General features: G+C 48.2%; 1 protein-coding gene across 1 annotated transcript; it reads right to left on the bottom strand.

Moving 5' to 3' along the window:
- Positions 1–762: 762 nt before the first annotated feature.
- LOC123353373 (vesicle-associated membrane protein 3-like) lies at positions 763–16,927 on the bottom strand. The gene is made up of 4 exons (XM_044994404.1): positions 16,888–16,927; positions 4,858–4,998; positions 4,240–4,294; positions 763–1,578 (listed from the first exon to the last, which is right to left on the bottom strand). The coding sequence occupies exons 1-4, from the start codon at positions 16,900–16,902 to the stop codon at positions 1,559–1,561; spliced, it is 231 nt and encodes a 76-aa protein (XP_044850339.1). The 5' UTR covers positions 16,903–16,927; the 3' UTR covers positions 763–1,558.
- Positions 16,928–17,056: the final 129 nt, after the last annotated feature.

The following is a 17,056-nucleotide window of genomic DNA, read 5'->3' as shown; positions in this document are numbered from 1 at the left end:
ATCCAGTACCTCCCGTGCAGTCCATGCTGGGGCTCTTTTACGATTCTCAGGAGACTGCATTGTTAACTGTGCTGATGAGCTGTGCGTGGTCACCTGTGCTGATGAGATGAGATCTCCACGCTGGGGAAGCAGGAAATGAATTTCAAAAGTTCGTGGGGCTTTTCCTGTCTACCTGGCCAGTGCATCCGAGTTCAGAATGCTGTCCAGAGCGGTCACTGGTGCACTGTGGGATAGCTCCCGGAGGCCAATGCCGTCGATCAGCGTCCACACTAACCCTAATCCGATATTTTAATACCGATACTAGCGTTACTCCTCTCGTTAGGGAGGAGTACAGAAACCGGTTTAAAGAGCCATTAAAATCGATATATGGTGCCTCCTAGTGTGGACGGCTGTGGCGTTAAATCGGGTTTACGCTCCTAAAACCGGTTTAAACGCGTAGTGTAGACCAGGCTATAGTGGTGACTCTGGGTGAAGCACCAAGTTATTTCTTTCCCTCCTCGTGGAGAACAGTCAGCCATACCGAAAAAGTTTGTCGAGAAGAGGGAAGAGGCAACGGCGTTTGTTACCAACCTTTCCCGAAGTCCTAAGGGAACATTCACTCAGAGGACTAGTTTAGAGGGAAGACAATTTGTGAAGTAATGCAAACAGATTACATATAAATATATATACATTTTTAAACTACATTTGGCACTGATTCTACACTGGAAACATCTTGCTGGCTTGCAGAGAAAAGTTTTCACTGAACTACTTTTTGGTAAAAGACAAAACCCCCAAACAAAACCAACTTTGGTAAGTGTCTACATTACAAACACTAAACATTTTTAAAGATACTCTTTCAGATTAAACTGACACCAAAAAGTGACAGACTGTCTTTTGAAGAAAATGTAAACACCTTATAGAGATGTGTTTAATCAGAAATACCACAAGGCAACACTAACGGTTCAGTGCTCCAATATTTAGAACTTCAATAATAGAATTTAACTGCATATTGATAAAACAGCAGTGAATGACAAGTAGTGTTTACAAGGGTGGCAGGTTCTTCCACAACTAGTCAGAAGGCATTAATGGAGTAAGGCAAGGCAGGCAAAGTCTGTTCAAATGGCAGACGTATTCAGAGTTTCTTCCAAGAAGGCACAAATTTAAGATTTGGTTCCCATTCCTTTAGTAGTGTGTCAGAAGAGACATCTTTAAATTGGGGCATGAAGGAGACAGCGAAGAGGACAGATACCCAAACATACTCTTCAAATTGATCTAGAATGCTGTCGTCACTGGCAACAATACATTGCTTCTAGATTCTGAAATGCAAACATGAAATCCTCTTCACCAGCTCATACTCAAGATTACCAAGGCACTGTGCAAGGTGTGGCCTGTGCTTATTAGTATTTTAAAATTAGGAGTGTAACTTTTAAATAAAGGCACATTTCCTATAAATGAGAGAAAGTTATCACATGACTAATCGAAATAATTTTGCTTTATATATCAGTAGGTGAGAGCTTGAGAATACAGCAGGTTTGAAGGAGAGAGATGGCTTCCACTGGTTTGCATTTCTTCTTGTAACTCATGAGGATACACTCCAGACTATAACAGAAAAATAAGGATTGGAAAAAGCGACAGTCCTCTTGCCCCACATCAAAGAGGCATAAAACAATTCTGCAACTTAAAGACTTGAGCAACGGAACACTCAAAATATTCAACAAAAGGAAATTCTAAATAATTTCCTGTGTTTGTTTTACCATAGTTTCATTCATGCACACAGGGCCGGCTCCAGACCCCAGCGTGCCAAGCGCGCGCATGGGGTGGCATTTTGCCGGCAGGGCGGCAGGCGGGTCCGGCGGACCTTCCGCCGTCATGCCTGCAGGAGGTCCAATGGAGCCGCGGGACAGCGGACCTCCCGCAGGCATGACTGCAGAGGGTGTGCTGGTCCCGCAGCTCGGGTAGACCTCCCGCAGGCATGACTGCGGACGGTTCGCTGGTCCCGCGGCTCAGGTGGACCTCCCGCAGGCATGCCTGCGGATGCTCCACCGGAGCCGTGGGACCAGCGAACCCTCCGCAGCTGCGGGAGGTCCACTGGAGCCATGGGACCAGCGCACCCTCCGCAGTCATGCCTGCGGGAGGTTTACCCGAGCCGCGGGACCAGCACCTCCCGCAGGCATGACTGCTTGGGGCGGCCAAATTCCTAGAGCCGCCCCTGCATGCACAGGCTTGGCTTTTAGAATTCATGTCCTGGGTATTTCTCACCTATGGTCACAATTCTGTTTGTAGCATCACAATTAGTTGCTGTAGATTGTGTTACAAACAGGCCCAAAGATGAGAAATGAATATGCTGTCAGAGTTGGAGAGTAAATTAATCCTGCTGGAAAGCTTGTTAACAGCTACATCACAAATTCAAACAGCTGAACACCAAGCAGTGTAACTAGTCATAAGCTCCCTGGCTCTGCTATGACCAGAATATGAATCCACAGTCTTCCTTGCACCCAAGGCCGGCTCCAGGCACCAGCTAAGGAAGCAGGTGCTTGGGACGGCTAATACAAAGGGGCGGCACTCCATCCACTATTGGGGCCGCAAGTCCAGGTCTTTGGCAGGAATTTGGCGGCGGGTCCCTCAGTCCCTCTCTTCTTCTTAGAGCTGCCACCGAAGTGCCGCCAAAGAGGAAGAGAGGGAGTGAAGGACCCGTTCCCAAAGTGCTGCCGAAGAATGGAGCGGCACTACTGAGCTGCCACCGAAGTGCCGCCGATTGGCTTTTTTTTTTCCCCCACCACTTGGGTCAGCAGAAACCTGGAGCCGGCCCTGCTTGCACTCACCAGAAACATCTCCACTTGCATTTGTATTTACAGGTTTGTTACCAGTTATAATGATGGGCTTGTGGCTGTTGTATACATACGGGTACATCCGCCAACATTCAGAATTTGGGACAAGTGAAATCTGGATATCAAACAAGGGAGCATAAATGTCTTTTCTCTTACAGCTTCTACTGCAATATACTTCTGTTTAAACAGCTTGTTCACCGGTGATGAATCCTTGAGAACTGCCTGTCCTCCTCCTCTCCCAGGCTTCTGCTCCAGCAGGAAAGCTAGTGCATGAAGTCAGTGGTGTTTCCTGCACTCAAGTGAGGCTTGTCAGATCAAGGCTCTTGCCTGAACTGAGTCTAAGGGCAGGGTTTTAAGTGTAGACCTGCAGTGGCACCAGTGCAGCTGGACTGCTGTAGCGCTTCAGTGAAGACAATACTACCCTGATGGGACAGCTTCTCCCATTGGCATAGTTTATCCACCTCCACGAGGGACAGTAGCTATGTCGAGGGGAAAAGCTCTCCTGGCCACGTAGCGCTGTCTACAACAGGGGTTAAGTAGGTGTAACTGCGTCGCTCACAGGTGTGGATTTTTCACACATAGTTCTATCAATGGCATGCAGGGGTAAGTTTAAAGTGTAGACCTGGCCTAACTACCTTGCTATCTTGGCACTATTGAGGATTGGAGAAGGAGTCTCATATGAAGCTTCCCTACTTTTTTTGTTCTTTGTTTTGCCTGGCTTCTGGGCTGGAAGACAGCAAGGGGACTCTGATTGGCTGGAGTACCCATATGGGGATTAAGAAAAGGATGTGACCCGATAGAAGAGGGCCAGACTGCTTTGCAAGAACAAAAAGTGACATAAGGGTGTTGAACCTGGAGTCTAAAGGATTAATAAATGTAGAAATACCATGAAAGATGAATTTGAGAAAGGTGTATGTCCACAGCTTCTGTTATCTAAGTTCTCAAAACATTTCATGTTACTCTTTGGAAACCCCTGTGAGGTATGCGTCATTATCCCCATTTTAAAGATTGGAAAAACTGAGGCAAAGAAGTGGTCACGTGACCTGGTCACGCTCAGAGTCACTAGCAGAGCTGGGACAGGGACTCAGGGATCCCAGTCTCCTGCATGATCCCATTTCTGCTCAATGCAAAAAAGCCTGAGATTCAACAGTTAAGGTTCCCACAGAAGCCATAACTTCACCACATCACACAGATTATGTTCAAACATCAATTAAGCAGTGTAAGTACTACTTTGAACTACTGCATATGTCAAGCATGCAATATGGCTAAGTTAGCGTTACTGTGTGAACCTTAACTTTTGAATATTATGACCTACGTACTAGCAGTCACAACCAGAGTGTGTTACATTAACAACTTTTTGCATTCAATTTACAGATTATGCCTCATGTACTCTAGTCCTACTGACAAAATAGTACTTTAGCTAAATACATACCAGTGATGGTGATGATGATGATGATGCGAACAAATGCTATCAACACTGCCCATATCTGTTAAAAAAAAGCACATAATTTAGTACAAACAGCTCACTTAGATATTTTTAAAAGAGGGCAAAAGCTTCTTCTCTAGACTCAACTACTGCTCCCCTGCCTTACAAATTAATGTTTTCCACTCTGTCTTGGCTTCTCAGCAAAGAAAGAGTAGGCTTCCAGGCCTTCCTGTAATTAGCACACGTGACTGTCAGAGACTAAAGGTTCTCCGTGCTGTTGTGTGTTTTGTCATCATTCAATCCATATCACTGAATTTCTTCCTTCTAGATCTCCAACACCTTAAACTAGTACATTCGTTTCTCCTTAGCCACATTTGTGTCTTGGAGAATGTTTTGTGTAAAGGAACTTGGCCAGGACACCCAACTTTTGGAAAGTTCATCTACTTCACTTATCCAGATGCTCATTAAGGACCAGATGTTGTAATCTTAAATACTATTCACCATGAGTAAACGCTGCAGAAATTGGCCAAAGTTATTTGGATTTCTTCCCCTTTATGGAGTATTCAACAACTTATAGTTCTTAGTCACATTAATTTGCATTGGAAATACTCAAGTCATGGTTACCTTACAGTTCTTCCACCAATACTTTTTTTTCAGCTTGGTAGCATTGGTCTCAAATTCCGCCCGCAGTGCATCATCCAACTCTGACAGCATTGGATCTCGTTCCAAAACCTTGTCCACATTCACCCTCATGATGTCAATCACCTACAGTGATTAAATAGTCACAGTCAGTAATTCATTCATTAGATATTCATCTCCTCAAACACTTTAAGCATGCAGCAGATCCTGACAGACACCTTTTATAACATTGCATCCGAAGAAGTGGGTATTCACCCACGAAAGCTCATGCTGCAAAACGTCTGTTAGTCTATAAGGTGCCACAGGACTCTTTGCTGCTTCTACAGAACCAGACTAACACGGCTACCCCTCTGATACTTTTATAACATTAACATCATTCAAGCGTTTGTTTTTAAATAAAGTAGAAGATATTGCCTTTTTGATTAAGAGTAGACAATATTGAATTTAGGTTTTTATATTAGTTAAAAGATTTGTGGAACTAAGAAATCCAATTGGAAGCCTATAAACCTTGTAACTAGTACAGGACTCATTTGACCAAGAAAAATTTTGCATATTTCTGAGCAGGATCTGTACTAGTGCAAATATTAAATGCTACAGTAATCAGCTTGCATTAGCATGCATATTCCAGTTAAACAGGTATGCACCAGTACAGATGTTGCATGTCCTAGGTGGAAGTTGGCAGCAAAGCGTGTCTCGTATTTTTTCCAGCAAAAGTGTGCTCTGTTAGTGTAGAACTTGCATGTTGAAGTGCTAAACACGGAGACAGCATGCATCAGTAAGAGTCACAGCTTACCAGTTAAAAGAACAGGAGTACTTGTGGCACCTTAAAGACTAACAAATTTATTTTAGCATGAGCTTTCGTGAGCTGCAGCTCACTTCTTCGGATGCATAGAATGGAACACACAGACAGGGGATATTTATACATACAGAGAACATGAAAAGGTGGAAGTATGCATACCAACAGGCAGAGTCTAATCAATTGAGATGAGCTATCATCAGCAGGAGGAAAAAAAACTTTTTGAAGTGATAATTAAGATGGCCCATAGAAGGTGTGAGGAGAACTTAACATAGGGAAATAGATTCAATTGGTGTAATGACCCAACCATTCCCAGTCTTTGTTTAGGCCACAGTTAATAGTATCTAGTTTGCATATTAATTCAAGTTCAGTAGTTTCTCTTTGGAGTCTGTTTTTGAAGTTTTTTTGTTGCAAAATTGCCACCTTCAAGTCTGTCACTGAGTGGTTAGAGAGGTTGAAGTGTTCTCCCACTGGTTTTTGAATGTTATGATTCCTGATGTCAGATTTGTGTCCATTTATTCTTTTGCGTAGAGACTGTCCGGTTTGGCCAATGTACATGGCAGAGGGGCATTGCTGGCACATGATGGCATATATCACGTTGGTAGATGTGCAGGAGACCTATAGTGATAACAGGTGAATTTTATATTACAGTAAGAGGTGCAACTGTAAAATGCACAAGTTGCACTACTGTCCGGCATCATCTAGGGAGAAGTAAATGTTCACTTTCCTGCTGCACGGAAAGAGAGCTTAAGTTTTAACAAATTAAGAATATTCTCAGTTTGTGTTTATTGTGTGTAAGTACAATATCGTAAATTCCCTCTACTGGTTTTGAATACATATATCCCATGTGGAAGAAACAAAACTCCACTCTCAGGCTGGAGGCAACAAATCAGAGACAGCTTTATTCAGGCAATTGCAGGGGAAGAATACAGCTGGCAGAGAGCATCTCTGCCTCAGTTTCTCCAAAGTACAAGCAAAATCTCACAAGCATTTATACTTTGTGATGTGCATTAATTAAAAACATTTAAATTTTATTTAGATTATTTGCTATCTATTCCAGTATTTTCTCACTTGCTCTTCTCAAAACATTGTTATCTCAAGGCTAGGTCACACTGACTATTCTGCTGTTTTCCACTTGCTTCTGACGTGAGCCCTGCTTCTACAGGTCTCACGATATTAGGCTAAGACTTAGCTCAATAGTTGTTCTGTCTCTGACACTTAAATGCCTGCACTTAAACACTCTCTTTCTTTCCCTGCTTCCACACAAGAACAACACAACCAGCAGCTAATTCGCAGAACAACCACAGTGAGCTGCAAAGAGAGAATAGGGAGTAACCTCTATAGGACACAGAATGCAGAATTCCTCCCAGGCAACTGGAGTGAAATCCTGGTGTGACGTTATTGATATAATCTGGGACCATATAGAACATGGTTGCAACCAAAGTCCTCTTTGTTTGGCTGGTTTGGTTTGCCTTAGAGGTAGAAGAACCCCAGCCTTGGGCTGTAACTACCCTGTTTAAGCATTTGGTCCTGAATTGGCACTCTCAGTGGGGTCCCGCCAGAACCAGCACTGTCACAGTGGCGTAGTCATGCTTGGATCCACAGAATCATGTCAATTAAGCTTTGGGTCATAACCCCACGCTATATAAATCTGAATTTTGGTTTTGAGAGTTTGACTGGTTAAAGAGCTGCTGCAATGGCTGAGCAAAGAGCATATGGGGGACTTGACAAAAAAGCCCTGGAAAATTTGTGTTCAGAAAAGGGGATAAGCTTTAGAAAGAAATCAACAAATCAAGAACTCAGAAATCTGTTATTGGCCAGTGATCAGGGGGCAAGAGCGCAGCCCTTACCTGAGGATACAGAAGATGCAGAAAGAATTAGAGGGCAAAAGACGACAAGTAAACTGCAACTTGAGCATGAACGGAATCTAGCAGATCTTCGATTGCTGGAGAAGCAAAAAATAGCTGAACTAGAGAAAGAAGCTGATAAAAGAAAGAAGGAGGCCGATGAGAGAGAGAAAGTAGCTGATAAAAGAAAGAAGGAGGCTGATGAGAGAAAGAAGGAGGCTGATAAGAGAGAGCTCGTAAGGGGCATCTGGAGCTGCTGGCTGCTGAACAGGAGACTCACAAGATGGAACAGGAGATGGACAAACTTCAGCTCCAAGTAATGGAAGAAGAGAGAAAATCATCGCCCCCTTCCCCACCACCATGAGAAAAACTGGGAAAGGATGTGTCCCATTTACAGTGATACTGAGGATATAGAGGAGTTTTTGCCTACCTTTAAATGCCTCTGCAATCTGTACCAGATCCCAGAAGGTCAGCAAATGCCTGCCCTGCTGACCAGACTGACTGGAAAAACCAGGGAGGTATTTAATGAATTGGGGGAACAAGAAGCCTTAGATTATGAGCGGTTTAAAGATTCTGTGTTAAGGTGGTTCAAGGTTACTCCTGAATCTTACAGAGTTAAATTTAGAGAGTTTAAAATGTCTAAGGATTGGACTTTTGTAGAATGTGCTCATAAGCTGATGGGTTTTGTTAAAAAGTGGGTTATGGGAGCAAAGGCACATGGGAGTTTTGAAAAACTGCCGGATTTGATAACTTTGGAACAGTTCCTAGACATTGTGCCTGACCATGTTAGAGCAGCTGTGTCTGATAGGGACCCTGAGTCAGTCCTATGGGCAGCAGAGATTGCGGATGCCCCTACCCAAAACAGGGCTCGGGAAGGATGTAAACCCCTGGGGAAAAATAATCACCATTCTCCCCAGGTCAAGAGGAAGGAAGGATTTAAAAGTAAACTGGCCCTGACTCTTCTAAAGGAGCCCTAGGGGGCCTGGAGGGTAGGAACTCACATCCCAGGACGGAACAGGTTACCTGCTATCACTGTGGCATGCTCGGCCACATGAGACCAGATTGCCCGACACTGAAGGGCAGCCCAAAGCCAGCAGTAAATGCCAACTCCATTACCCTGAGCACTCAGGCTGAACCAAGCCTCAACAGCACCACCTTAAGTTCAGGTGCAAGCAAAGCAGTGGCTAATGCCAACCCCATCGTCTCCAGTGGTATGGGAGGAGGTGATGAGCTCACCAGTTATGTCAGAACTAAGGCATGGCAAGGGAGTGAGAGGTTTATTATGGAGGCAAAGGTCAATGGTGTTGAATGCATGGGATGGCAAGACACTGGCTCGGATGTAACTAAAGTCAAGGGACATCTGGTGAAGCCAGAGGACATGTTCCCTGGGGAATATGTGACGATAGTAGCACTATCTGAGTACTCTGTGGACCTGCCGATGGCTAGAATCCACCTTGAGTGGGATGGCTTTAAACGAGATGTGAAGGCTGCTGTCCGGGATTTAATTCCGGTGGATGTTTTGGTAGGAAATAACATACTGGGGGTGCCTGGCCAAGTTAATATGGTGACCAGGTCACAGAGGGAGTTTGGGTCTGTGGCAAATACCCTGACTGATGGCAGTGAGGGGAACGGCAAACAGACAGAGAGTGTCTCTCAAGATGAATCAGGTGAGGGTTTGTCTGAAATATCAGAGATGGTTCTGAATTCAAACAAAACCCAGAGTGAATTCATTGTGGCTCAGCAAAGTGATGTATCTCTAGAGAGAGTCAGGTCCCAGCCAGTGAAGAGAGAGGCAGGTTTTTTATGCAGGATGGGCTGTTGTATAGGGAGCCGCCTAGGGGAAGGAAGAATTCCTAAGCAGCAGTTCGCAAACATCTTGTGGTACCTGAGAGTTACCGCAATGATTTGTTGAAGTTGGCTCATGATGGTCCATTTGCAGGACATCTGGGTCTAGGCAAAACATGTGACAGGCTAGAGCAAAATTTCTACTGGCCTCACCTTTTTGGGTCGGTGAGAGATTACTGCAGGAGCTGTGAACTGTGCCAGAAGCGTAAGGGGTTAAAGGGGGCCTAGCAAGGTGCCCCTCCAGCCTCTGCCCGTTATTGGGGAGGCGTTTGCCAGAGTGGCTGTGGATATTGTAGGGCCACTCCCCAAACCTTCCAAAAATGGGAAGAAATACATCCTGCTGTTGGTAGATTTTGCTACCAGATATCCTGAGGCTGTAGCCTTGGCTAACATTGAGGCAGAGACAGTGGCAGTGGCCTTGTTCTCTATTTTTAGCAGAGTGGGTTTTCCCAAGGAAATATTGTCTGACCGTGGGTCTAACTTTATGTCGGTGGTTTTCAAGCAGTTGTGGGAGTAATTTGGGGTGAAGCACCTGAAAGCTGCTCCCTACCACCCCCAGACTAACGGTCTAGTCGAACGGTTCAATGGAACCCTGAAGTCTATGTTGAAGATGTATGTGGATAGACGCCAGAATGACTGGGAGGTTATGCTGCCATATCTATTCTATGCATACAGGAGCATGGGCGGCAGGTTTGTAGACATTTTGGTGTTGCCCAGAACCCGCCCCCGCCCAAACTCTGCCCCCCCCAAATCTCTGCCCCCAACCTACCCAAGGCTCTGGGAAGGATTTTGAGTGGGGGAGGAGGTCTCGGGTGCAGGAGGGGTGCAGGGTGCAGGCGCTGGGAGGGAGTTTGGAGAAGGGAGGGGATGCAGGGGTGGGGCTGGGTTTGGGATGTGGGAGGGGGATCAGGGCTATGGCAGAGGGGAGGGGTCTGGGGTGAGGGCTGTGGGGTGGGGCTGGGGATGAGGGGTTCATGATGCAGGAGGGGGCTCAGGGCTGGGGCAGAAGGTTCGGGTGTGGGGGGATGAGGGCTCTGGCTGGGACTGGGGATGAGGGGCTTGGGGTGCTGGAGAGGCTCAGGGCTAAGGTAGAGGGTTGGGGTGTCGGGGGGATGAGGGCTCTGGCTGGGGCTGGAGATGAGGGGCTTGGGGTGCTGGAGGGGCTCAGGGCTAGGGTTGAGGATGTGGTGGGGGGATGAAAGCTCTGGCTGGGGGTATGGGCTCTGGGGTGGGGCAGGGCTGGGGATGAGTTTGGGGTGCAGGCAGGCTGCTCCAGGACAGGGGCCAGAGAGGAGGACTCCCCCCAGCCCTTTCCCTGCCGGCAGCAGCGAGCTCTGGGGAAGGAGCCCCCCTTTCCCACCCCCCGAGCAGTACACTCACCCCCAGCACTGTCACTGGTGGGTGCCAGGGGGTGCTCCGTGCTGCCCCTCCCCTGCTGTTTTCCCTGACTGTAGCCACACTGGGGGTGGGGGATGGGGCTGCCTCCTTGCCCAGCATGGGGCAGGAGTGTTGACTGTGGGTGGAGGGAGCCTGTGCTGATAGAGGTCCCACCGGAAAAGGGAAGGGTCTGAGGTAGAAGGGCAGGCTCAGAGTCTGCCCTGGCAGTCGATTTGGAGGGCACTAGGACCCTGCAGCAGGGCAGCATGGAGCTGCACAGAAGAAGCAGGGATGCCCTGCTCCTGGGTCAGCAAGGGGGGGGGCAGCGGAGGACACTCAGGAGGTGCGGGGGTGGGGGCAGTAGGTGGGGCTGGGGGGAGACCCGGCCCCAAACATTGGTGGAGCTGGGCCCCTGGGCTCTGAATATTGCTGGTGCCTGGGCACAATGTGGGTATATATCTTGCCGCCCACGCATACAGCCATCGCAGTTATTACATTGCTTGTGCGTGTGCACACTGCACTCCTTGAGTCAGCGGTGCGTGGCCTCACCAGGAGTGCGTGTATCAAGGCAGAGTGCACCATGAGCAGCTATCCCACTGTGCCACTCACTGTCATTCCAGCCCAGAGTGATTAGAGACGTTTTTGAAGTGCCTCATGGGGCTGAAATGAGTCACACTCTGCAAATTCTGCAGGCTCAGGTGCCCCGTGCTCACAATACTCACGAGAGTAGTGCAGAGCTGTGCATGCTCCATGCTTCTGTTAGAGATGGTAGACAGTGAGAAGGGACGCACAGGTTTTGGGGGATTTTGAAAAGAGGTGTGAAATATTATGGGATGCAGAACACTGCATTATGGGAAGTTGAACACATGCTCCCGGTCACCCCTGCGCATCCTCACCAGGAGCGCTTGTGTCAATTCAGAGTGCAGTGCATGTCTGGAGTGGCTCACGACCATGAGTGCCTAACTCAGAGCAGACTGCCAATATCAGGGCAGACACCCCAAGCTGGTGGTGTGTTCTACAATCAGATTTCACCAAGCCAGTAACTGTGAACGCCTGGATCACTATACGAGCCTTACCATGGAGTCACACGCAGTCCCTTTAGACTCTCCAGTCTATCCTGCCACCCAGACAAACTGGACTTAGTGATAAATGGTCACTTACACCCAGGGGAGGCTCTAGGTATTTTGCCGCCCCAAGCATGGCAGGCAGGCAGGCTGCCTTCTGCGGCTTGCCTGCGGGAGGTCCCCGATCCTGCGGATTCAGCCGTGGGACCAACAGACCCTCCTTAGGCATGCTGCCGAAGGCAACCTGCCTGCTGTCCTTGCGGCAACTGGCAGAGCGAGCCAATCCTGTAAGAAACTAGCTAAAGGTTTATTAATTAGGGAAAAGGACTAAGAGCGTCATTTACAGGTCAAAGCAAGCGAACTTGTACAACCAATGAGTTACCATCTAACTCCTGAGAGTGACAGAATTGTCCTGATCTGTCTATTCAAAGCATCTTTCAGGGCACCCCAGGAGGCAGCCCCTGGGGATCTCTGGCTTCAGTTTCAAGTCTCTGGCCCTTCAGAGTTCAAACAGCCACAAAGGTGCCGTTTCTTCTTGTCGGGGATTTTTATTCCCTTTCCCCCACAGTTCAAGGTGATGGGACGAGTCCATGTGCACATCCCTTCTTTGGGGGGCGGGGGGGAGAGCAATCAAAAAAGTCCTTTGTCTTCTGATGTTCCACAAGGGTTTGTCTGGTGTCCAGGGGCCTCCTTGTGTTGGCCAGAAGATGACAGCTCCTGCGGCAAACTTGCATTCCAACCTGGTGATGTTTCTCTCCTCACCGTGGGGGCTTCCAGTTTCAGAGCAAACACTCAAACTTACCTTATGAATTGAAGCAGCCCAGGGAGCAGACCTGTGCTGGGAGCAGGGCCACAGAAGCAGCCCAGGGAGCAGACCTGTGCTGGGAGCAGAGCTGCAGCAACCAGAGCCAGAGGGGCCAGAAAAGCAGCCCAGGGAGCTGGAGGCAGAGCAGCATCAGTGCTGGGGCTGAAGCTGGAGCAGTGAGCACTGTGGGGAGCGAGGGGGGACCCTGGGCAGCAGGCGCAGCACTGGGAGATGCCCCCAGCCAAGAGGCCTTGCAGGCCAGACTTGGAGGGGGATCATAACCCTGATGGGGGGGACTGACCCTGGGAAGAAGGATCCTGCCACCTAGAGCCAGAGGGTGTGTGGCCACTGCCAGAGCAAGTGTCCGACCTACAGCATCCCTGCAGCACAGCTAGGGCCTGGGCAGGAGACTGGGAGCGTGAGGCACAGACTGTCAACTGCCCTCACATTCCCTAAATATGTTATATTAGTTATATGCTCGTACCTGGTCAAAGGGGGCTTTTTTGCTTGCTTTATTATCCTCTTGTCTGTTTGTTGTGCTGTTAATATGTGTTAGTTAATGACAGTTAAGGACCATCTTGTTCTATGTCTGTACAGGTCCTAGCGCAATGGGAATCTGGTCTGTGAGTGGGACTATGAGGCAGTGCTGCAATACAAATAATCACATGCTGATCTACAGAAATACTTTTGTACCCTGGCCATCCCCACTGGCTTAAGAGATTAGTCACTGAAAATGGAAGTATGTGAACTTGACATCTGCAGTTTAACTCAGTCCCCTCGTCTCCTGCACTGAGTGTTCTTTCTGCTCAACACACACTCAACGGTAGTGTATGCACATAATGGGTTATGAAGATGGGTCTATGGGAGGCTTTGACTTCCTCTACCACGGGCTGCTACTGCAGGAAGGAGGTTTGCTGGGAAGAGTTGTGGTCCGTCTGACCAAGAAGGAGAAGAACATCTTCATGCGTTGACTCACCAACCTTATGAGAAGAGCTTAAAATTAAGTTCAGAGGGGGCAGGTGAAAAAAGCCACCAGGTAAAAACAAGTGACCTTAATAGAGGACTAGATGTTTGGGGAGAAGTAGATGTGGAAAATTGCAGTAGAATTATAGGAGAAACAAGAGGGAAATCCATGGGGGCATCTGCTTAAAATCTTAGATGTTTATAGGTTGGATATTAGGAAAATCTTTTTCACTCAGAGAGTGGTGAAGCATTGGAATGGGTTACCTAGGGAGGTGGTGGAATCTCCTTCCTTAGAGGTTTTTAAGGTCAGGCTTGACAAAGCCCTGGCTGGGATGATTTAGTTGGGTTTGGTCCTGCTTTGAGCAGGGGGTTGGACTAGATGACCTCCTGAGGTCCCTTCCAACCCTGATATTCTGTGATTCTAGGAGGAGTAATACTAATGGGGAATAAACAGTAAGAACTGGGAGTTTTAATACATAAGTGATAACTGAGCTTAACTGGCATCACAGATACTTGCTGAGCTAAATCTCATGACTGGAATATTGGTATAGAGGGCTATAGCTTGTTCAGGAAGGACAGGCAGGAAAAAAAGAGAGAAAGTATTGCATTGTACACTTGTTCTGAGGTCCAGAAGGAGGTGAGAAGCAGACCAGCTGAAAGTCTCCGAGTAAAGATAAAATGCAAAGAGAAGATAGGAAGAATAGCAAGAGGCCCATATGACTCCATCAGAAGTTTTTTAATGACCTGAAAATGAAAAAGAAATCCTACAAAATGTGGAATTACTAAGGAGGATTACAAAAGAATAGCATATACGTGCAAGGACAAAATCAGAAAGGGTAAGGCACAAAATAAGTTATACATAGCAAGGGACAAAGGTAATTGGAATTCTTTTTCCATATGGTTTACTGCAAAGAGTGTCATCAATAAAAATTAATTTAGTTGATGTGTTTTGTAGAACTGATAAATTAAAGTTTTTAATTGTTCACTTTATTAATGTAACTTCTGTTCACCATTCATTACACTTGCCTACATTGTAACTTCTGTTCACTGTTTGCCATATTGTAATTCAAACTGTATTTTAAAACGGTCACTCCATTTTGCAAAAGCTTCCTCCAACCTTCATTTTTGCAAACCCTGCTGTAATCTTATTAGTTTAGTTTAGATGTGTGACTGAGGTATGTATAGATGATGGAATCAACCTCCAGCCCCAGCCTGTCCTGATGAAATAAAGTTCAAACCTCACCGGCTGAAGAAGCAGACAAGAGCCCTAACGAAGTGAGAAGATAGGAAGAATAGTAAGAATGCATCCGATGAAGTGGGTATTCACCCACGAATGCTCATGCTCCAAAACGTCTGTTAGTCTATAAGGTGCCACAAGACTCTTTGCTGCTTTTACAGATCCAGACTAACATGGCTACTCCTCTGATAAAGTGAGAAGAGTCCACCCTAAAAAGAAAAGGTACAATAGAAGGAAGATCAAAGCCAGGTCCGAGGCTGAAAGTCACGACTGCAATTGACGGGTGATCAATCACCAAACCCAGAGGCAGCGTGACACAGCAAGACCTATAGACTCTGGATTCAAACTAAAGCCTACAAAAAGGATGGGTGAGATGGGAGACTTTGGAGGGTAACAGTCTGCTGCCAACATGGAAGGACATAGGTGCATGCCCAACAGAGATCCAGCTCATCCTTGTGCCCAGCTTTCCTGGCCAGTTAGCTGCCACAAGCTACGAACCCAAGCTCCAAATTCAAGCCATGAACTCAAGCTATGTCCAGGACTGGTAACTATGCAGCAGCTGCAGAATATCTGATGGATGCGTATGTGTCAGAGCCGGCTCTAGGTTTTTTGCTGCCCCATGCAAAAAAAAATTTGGCTACCTCAATCCCAGCCCTGGGCCCTCGCCCGCACCCTCCTGCTGCCCCAGCCCTGGGCTCTCCCCCCGCCCCACACCCCCTGCCACCCCAGCACTGGGCTTCCCCCTTTCCCCCCCACCAGTGCCCTTCCCCCACCCCCCTGCCGCCCCAGTCCTGGGTTCCCCCCTTCCCCCCCACCAGTGCCCCCCCACAGACACCTCCTGCCACCCCAGCCCTGCGATCTTCCCCCCCACCCCCCACCAGCACCCTCCTTCCGCCGCAGCCCTGGGTCACTGGAAACTTGCTCCCAGGGTGGGTCATTCAGCAGGAATTTTGGACGTGCACAGAACACAAACAGGATTGGGTCCCATATGGTTACAGAACTGCAGTAAAGTGGAACAATTTTCACCTTGTGTGATTGGAGGATATCTGGATGCATATTATAAGACTGTCCTCCATAAATGAGGAAAAGTTGAGGTGCCTTTATTATTCTTTTGTTCCACTCTTTGTTTCTATGGGGAATTTGCCAATGCAATATCACTGTCTTCCTTTTAAACAAACAAACAAACAAACAAACAAACAAAAGGCAATGGCTGTTGAAAATAGCAATTCCAGTCCTAATAACCACTGGGAAGCATTTCTTGCTCAATTTTATCCTACTTTTTCTACAGCAAGTTGCAGTGGATCAATGTATTTGATTTGGGAGAAATGAAGTAGCAGCTGCCCAAACTGAGCTTGAGCACTCCTGAATTTTGAGGTGTTCAAATCTGGAAGGCAGCTGCTGGGGTGGGGGTGGAGGGGGGGGCTGTGGGCTCCATGGGCTCTGCGGGGGAGTACGGCAGCATGTATGCAGCAGTGTGTCTGGCGCTGCGCGGAACCAGACAAGCTGGTCTGAGTGGCACGGTAAGGGGGCTGGGGGGTTGGAGAAGGGGTGGAGGGTTCCGGGGGGGCAGTCAAGGGACAGGGAGCGGGGGGGTTGGATGGGGCGGAGGTTCAGGGGGGCAGTCAGGAGCAGGGAGAAGGGGGGTTAGATGGGTCAGGGGTTCGGGGGGGCCGTCAGGGGACAGGCAGCGGTTGGATAGGCATGGGAATCCCAGGGGTTTGTCAGGGGACAGCTAGGGGGTGGAGTCCTAGGGGGGCAGTTGGGGACAAGGAGAAGGGAGGTTTAGGTGGGGGCTGGGGTCCCAAGGGGCAGTTAGGGGCAGGGGTCCCGGGATGGGGCAATCAGGCAACAAGGACCAGCAGCGCTTAGATAGAGGGTGGGGTCCTGGGGGGCAGTTAGGGGCAGGGGTCCCGGCAGGGGGTGATCAGGGGACAGGGAGCGGGGGGGGTTGGATGGGTTGGGGTTTCTGTGGGGGGCAGTCGGAGGGAGTGGATGGTGGCGGGGGGGGAGCTTCCCTCCCCGTGGAGTGTCCTGTTTTTTGAATGTTAAAGTCTGGTCTCCCTACCATTCACAGCACTCACAGCAGGCTGCCGCATGAGGTCCCCCTCCTTCCTTCCCAGTTGGTAGTGGCCAAGGCAATGCTGGGAAATGTAGTTCTTTCCCTGCTCCAGGGCTGGCTCTATAGGCAGGGAGCTAACCAAGGAACTACAGCTCCCAGAGCCCCCTGTTGGTTCTCAGCTTCCCTGCTGC

This window comes from Mauremys mutica, chromosome 20 (assembly GCF_020497125.1).
Source record: "Mauremys mutica isolate MM-2020 ecotype Southern chromosome 20, ASM2049712v1, whole genome shotgun sequence".
Taxonomy (NCBI): domain Eukaryota; kingdom Metazoa; phylum Chordata; order Testudines; family Geoemydidae; genus Mauremys; species Mauremys mutica.
Note: the sequence above shows the minus strand (reverse complement) of the source record. Positions and strands in the feature narration are given on the sequence as shown.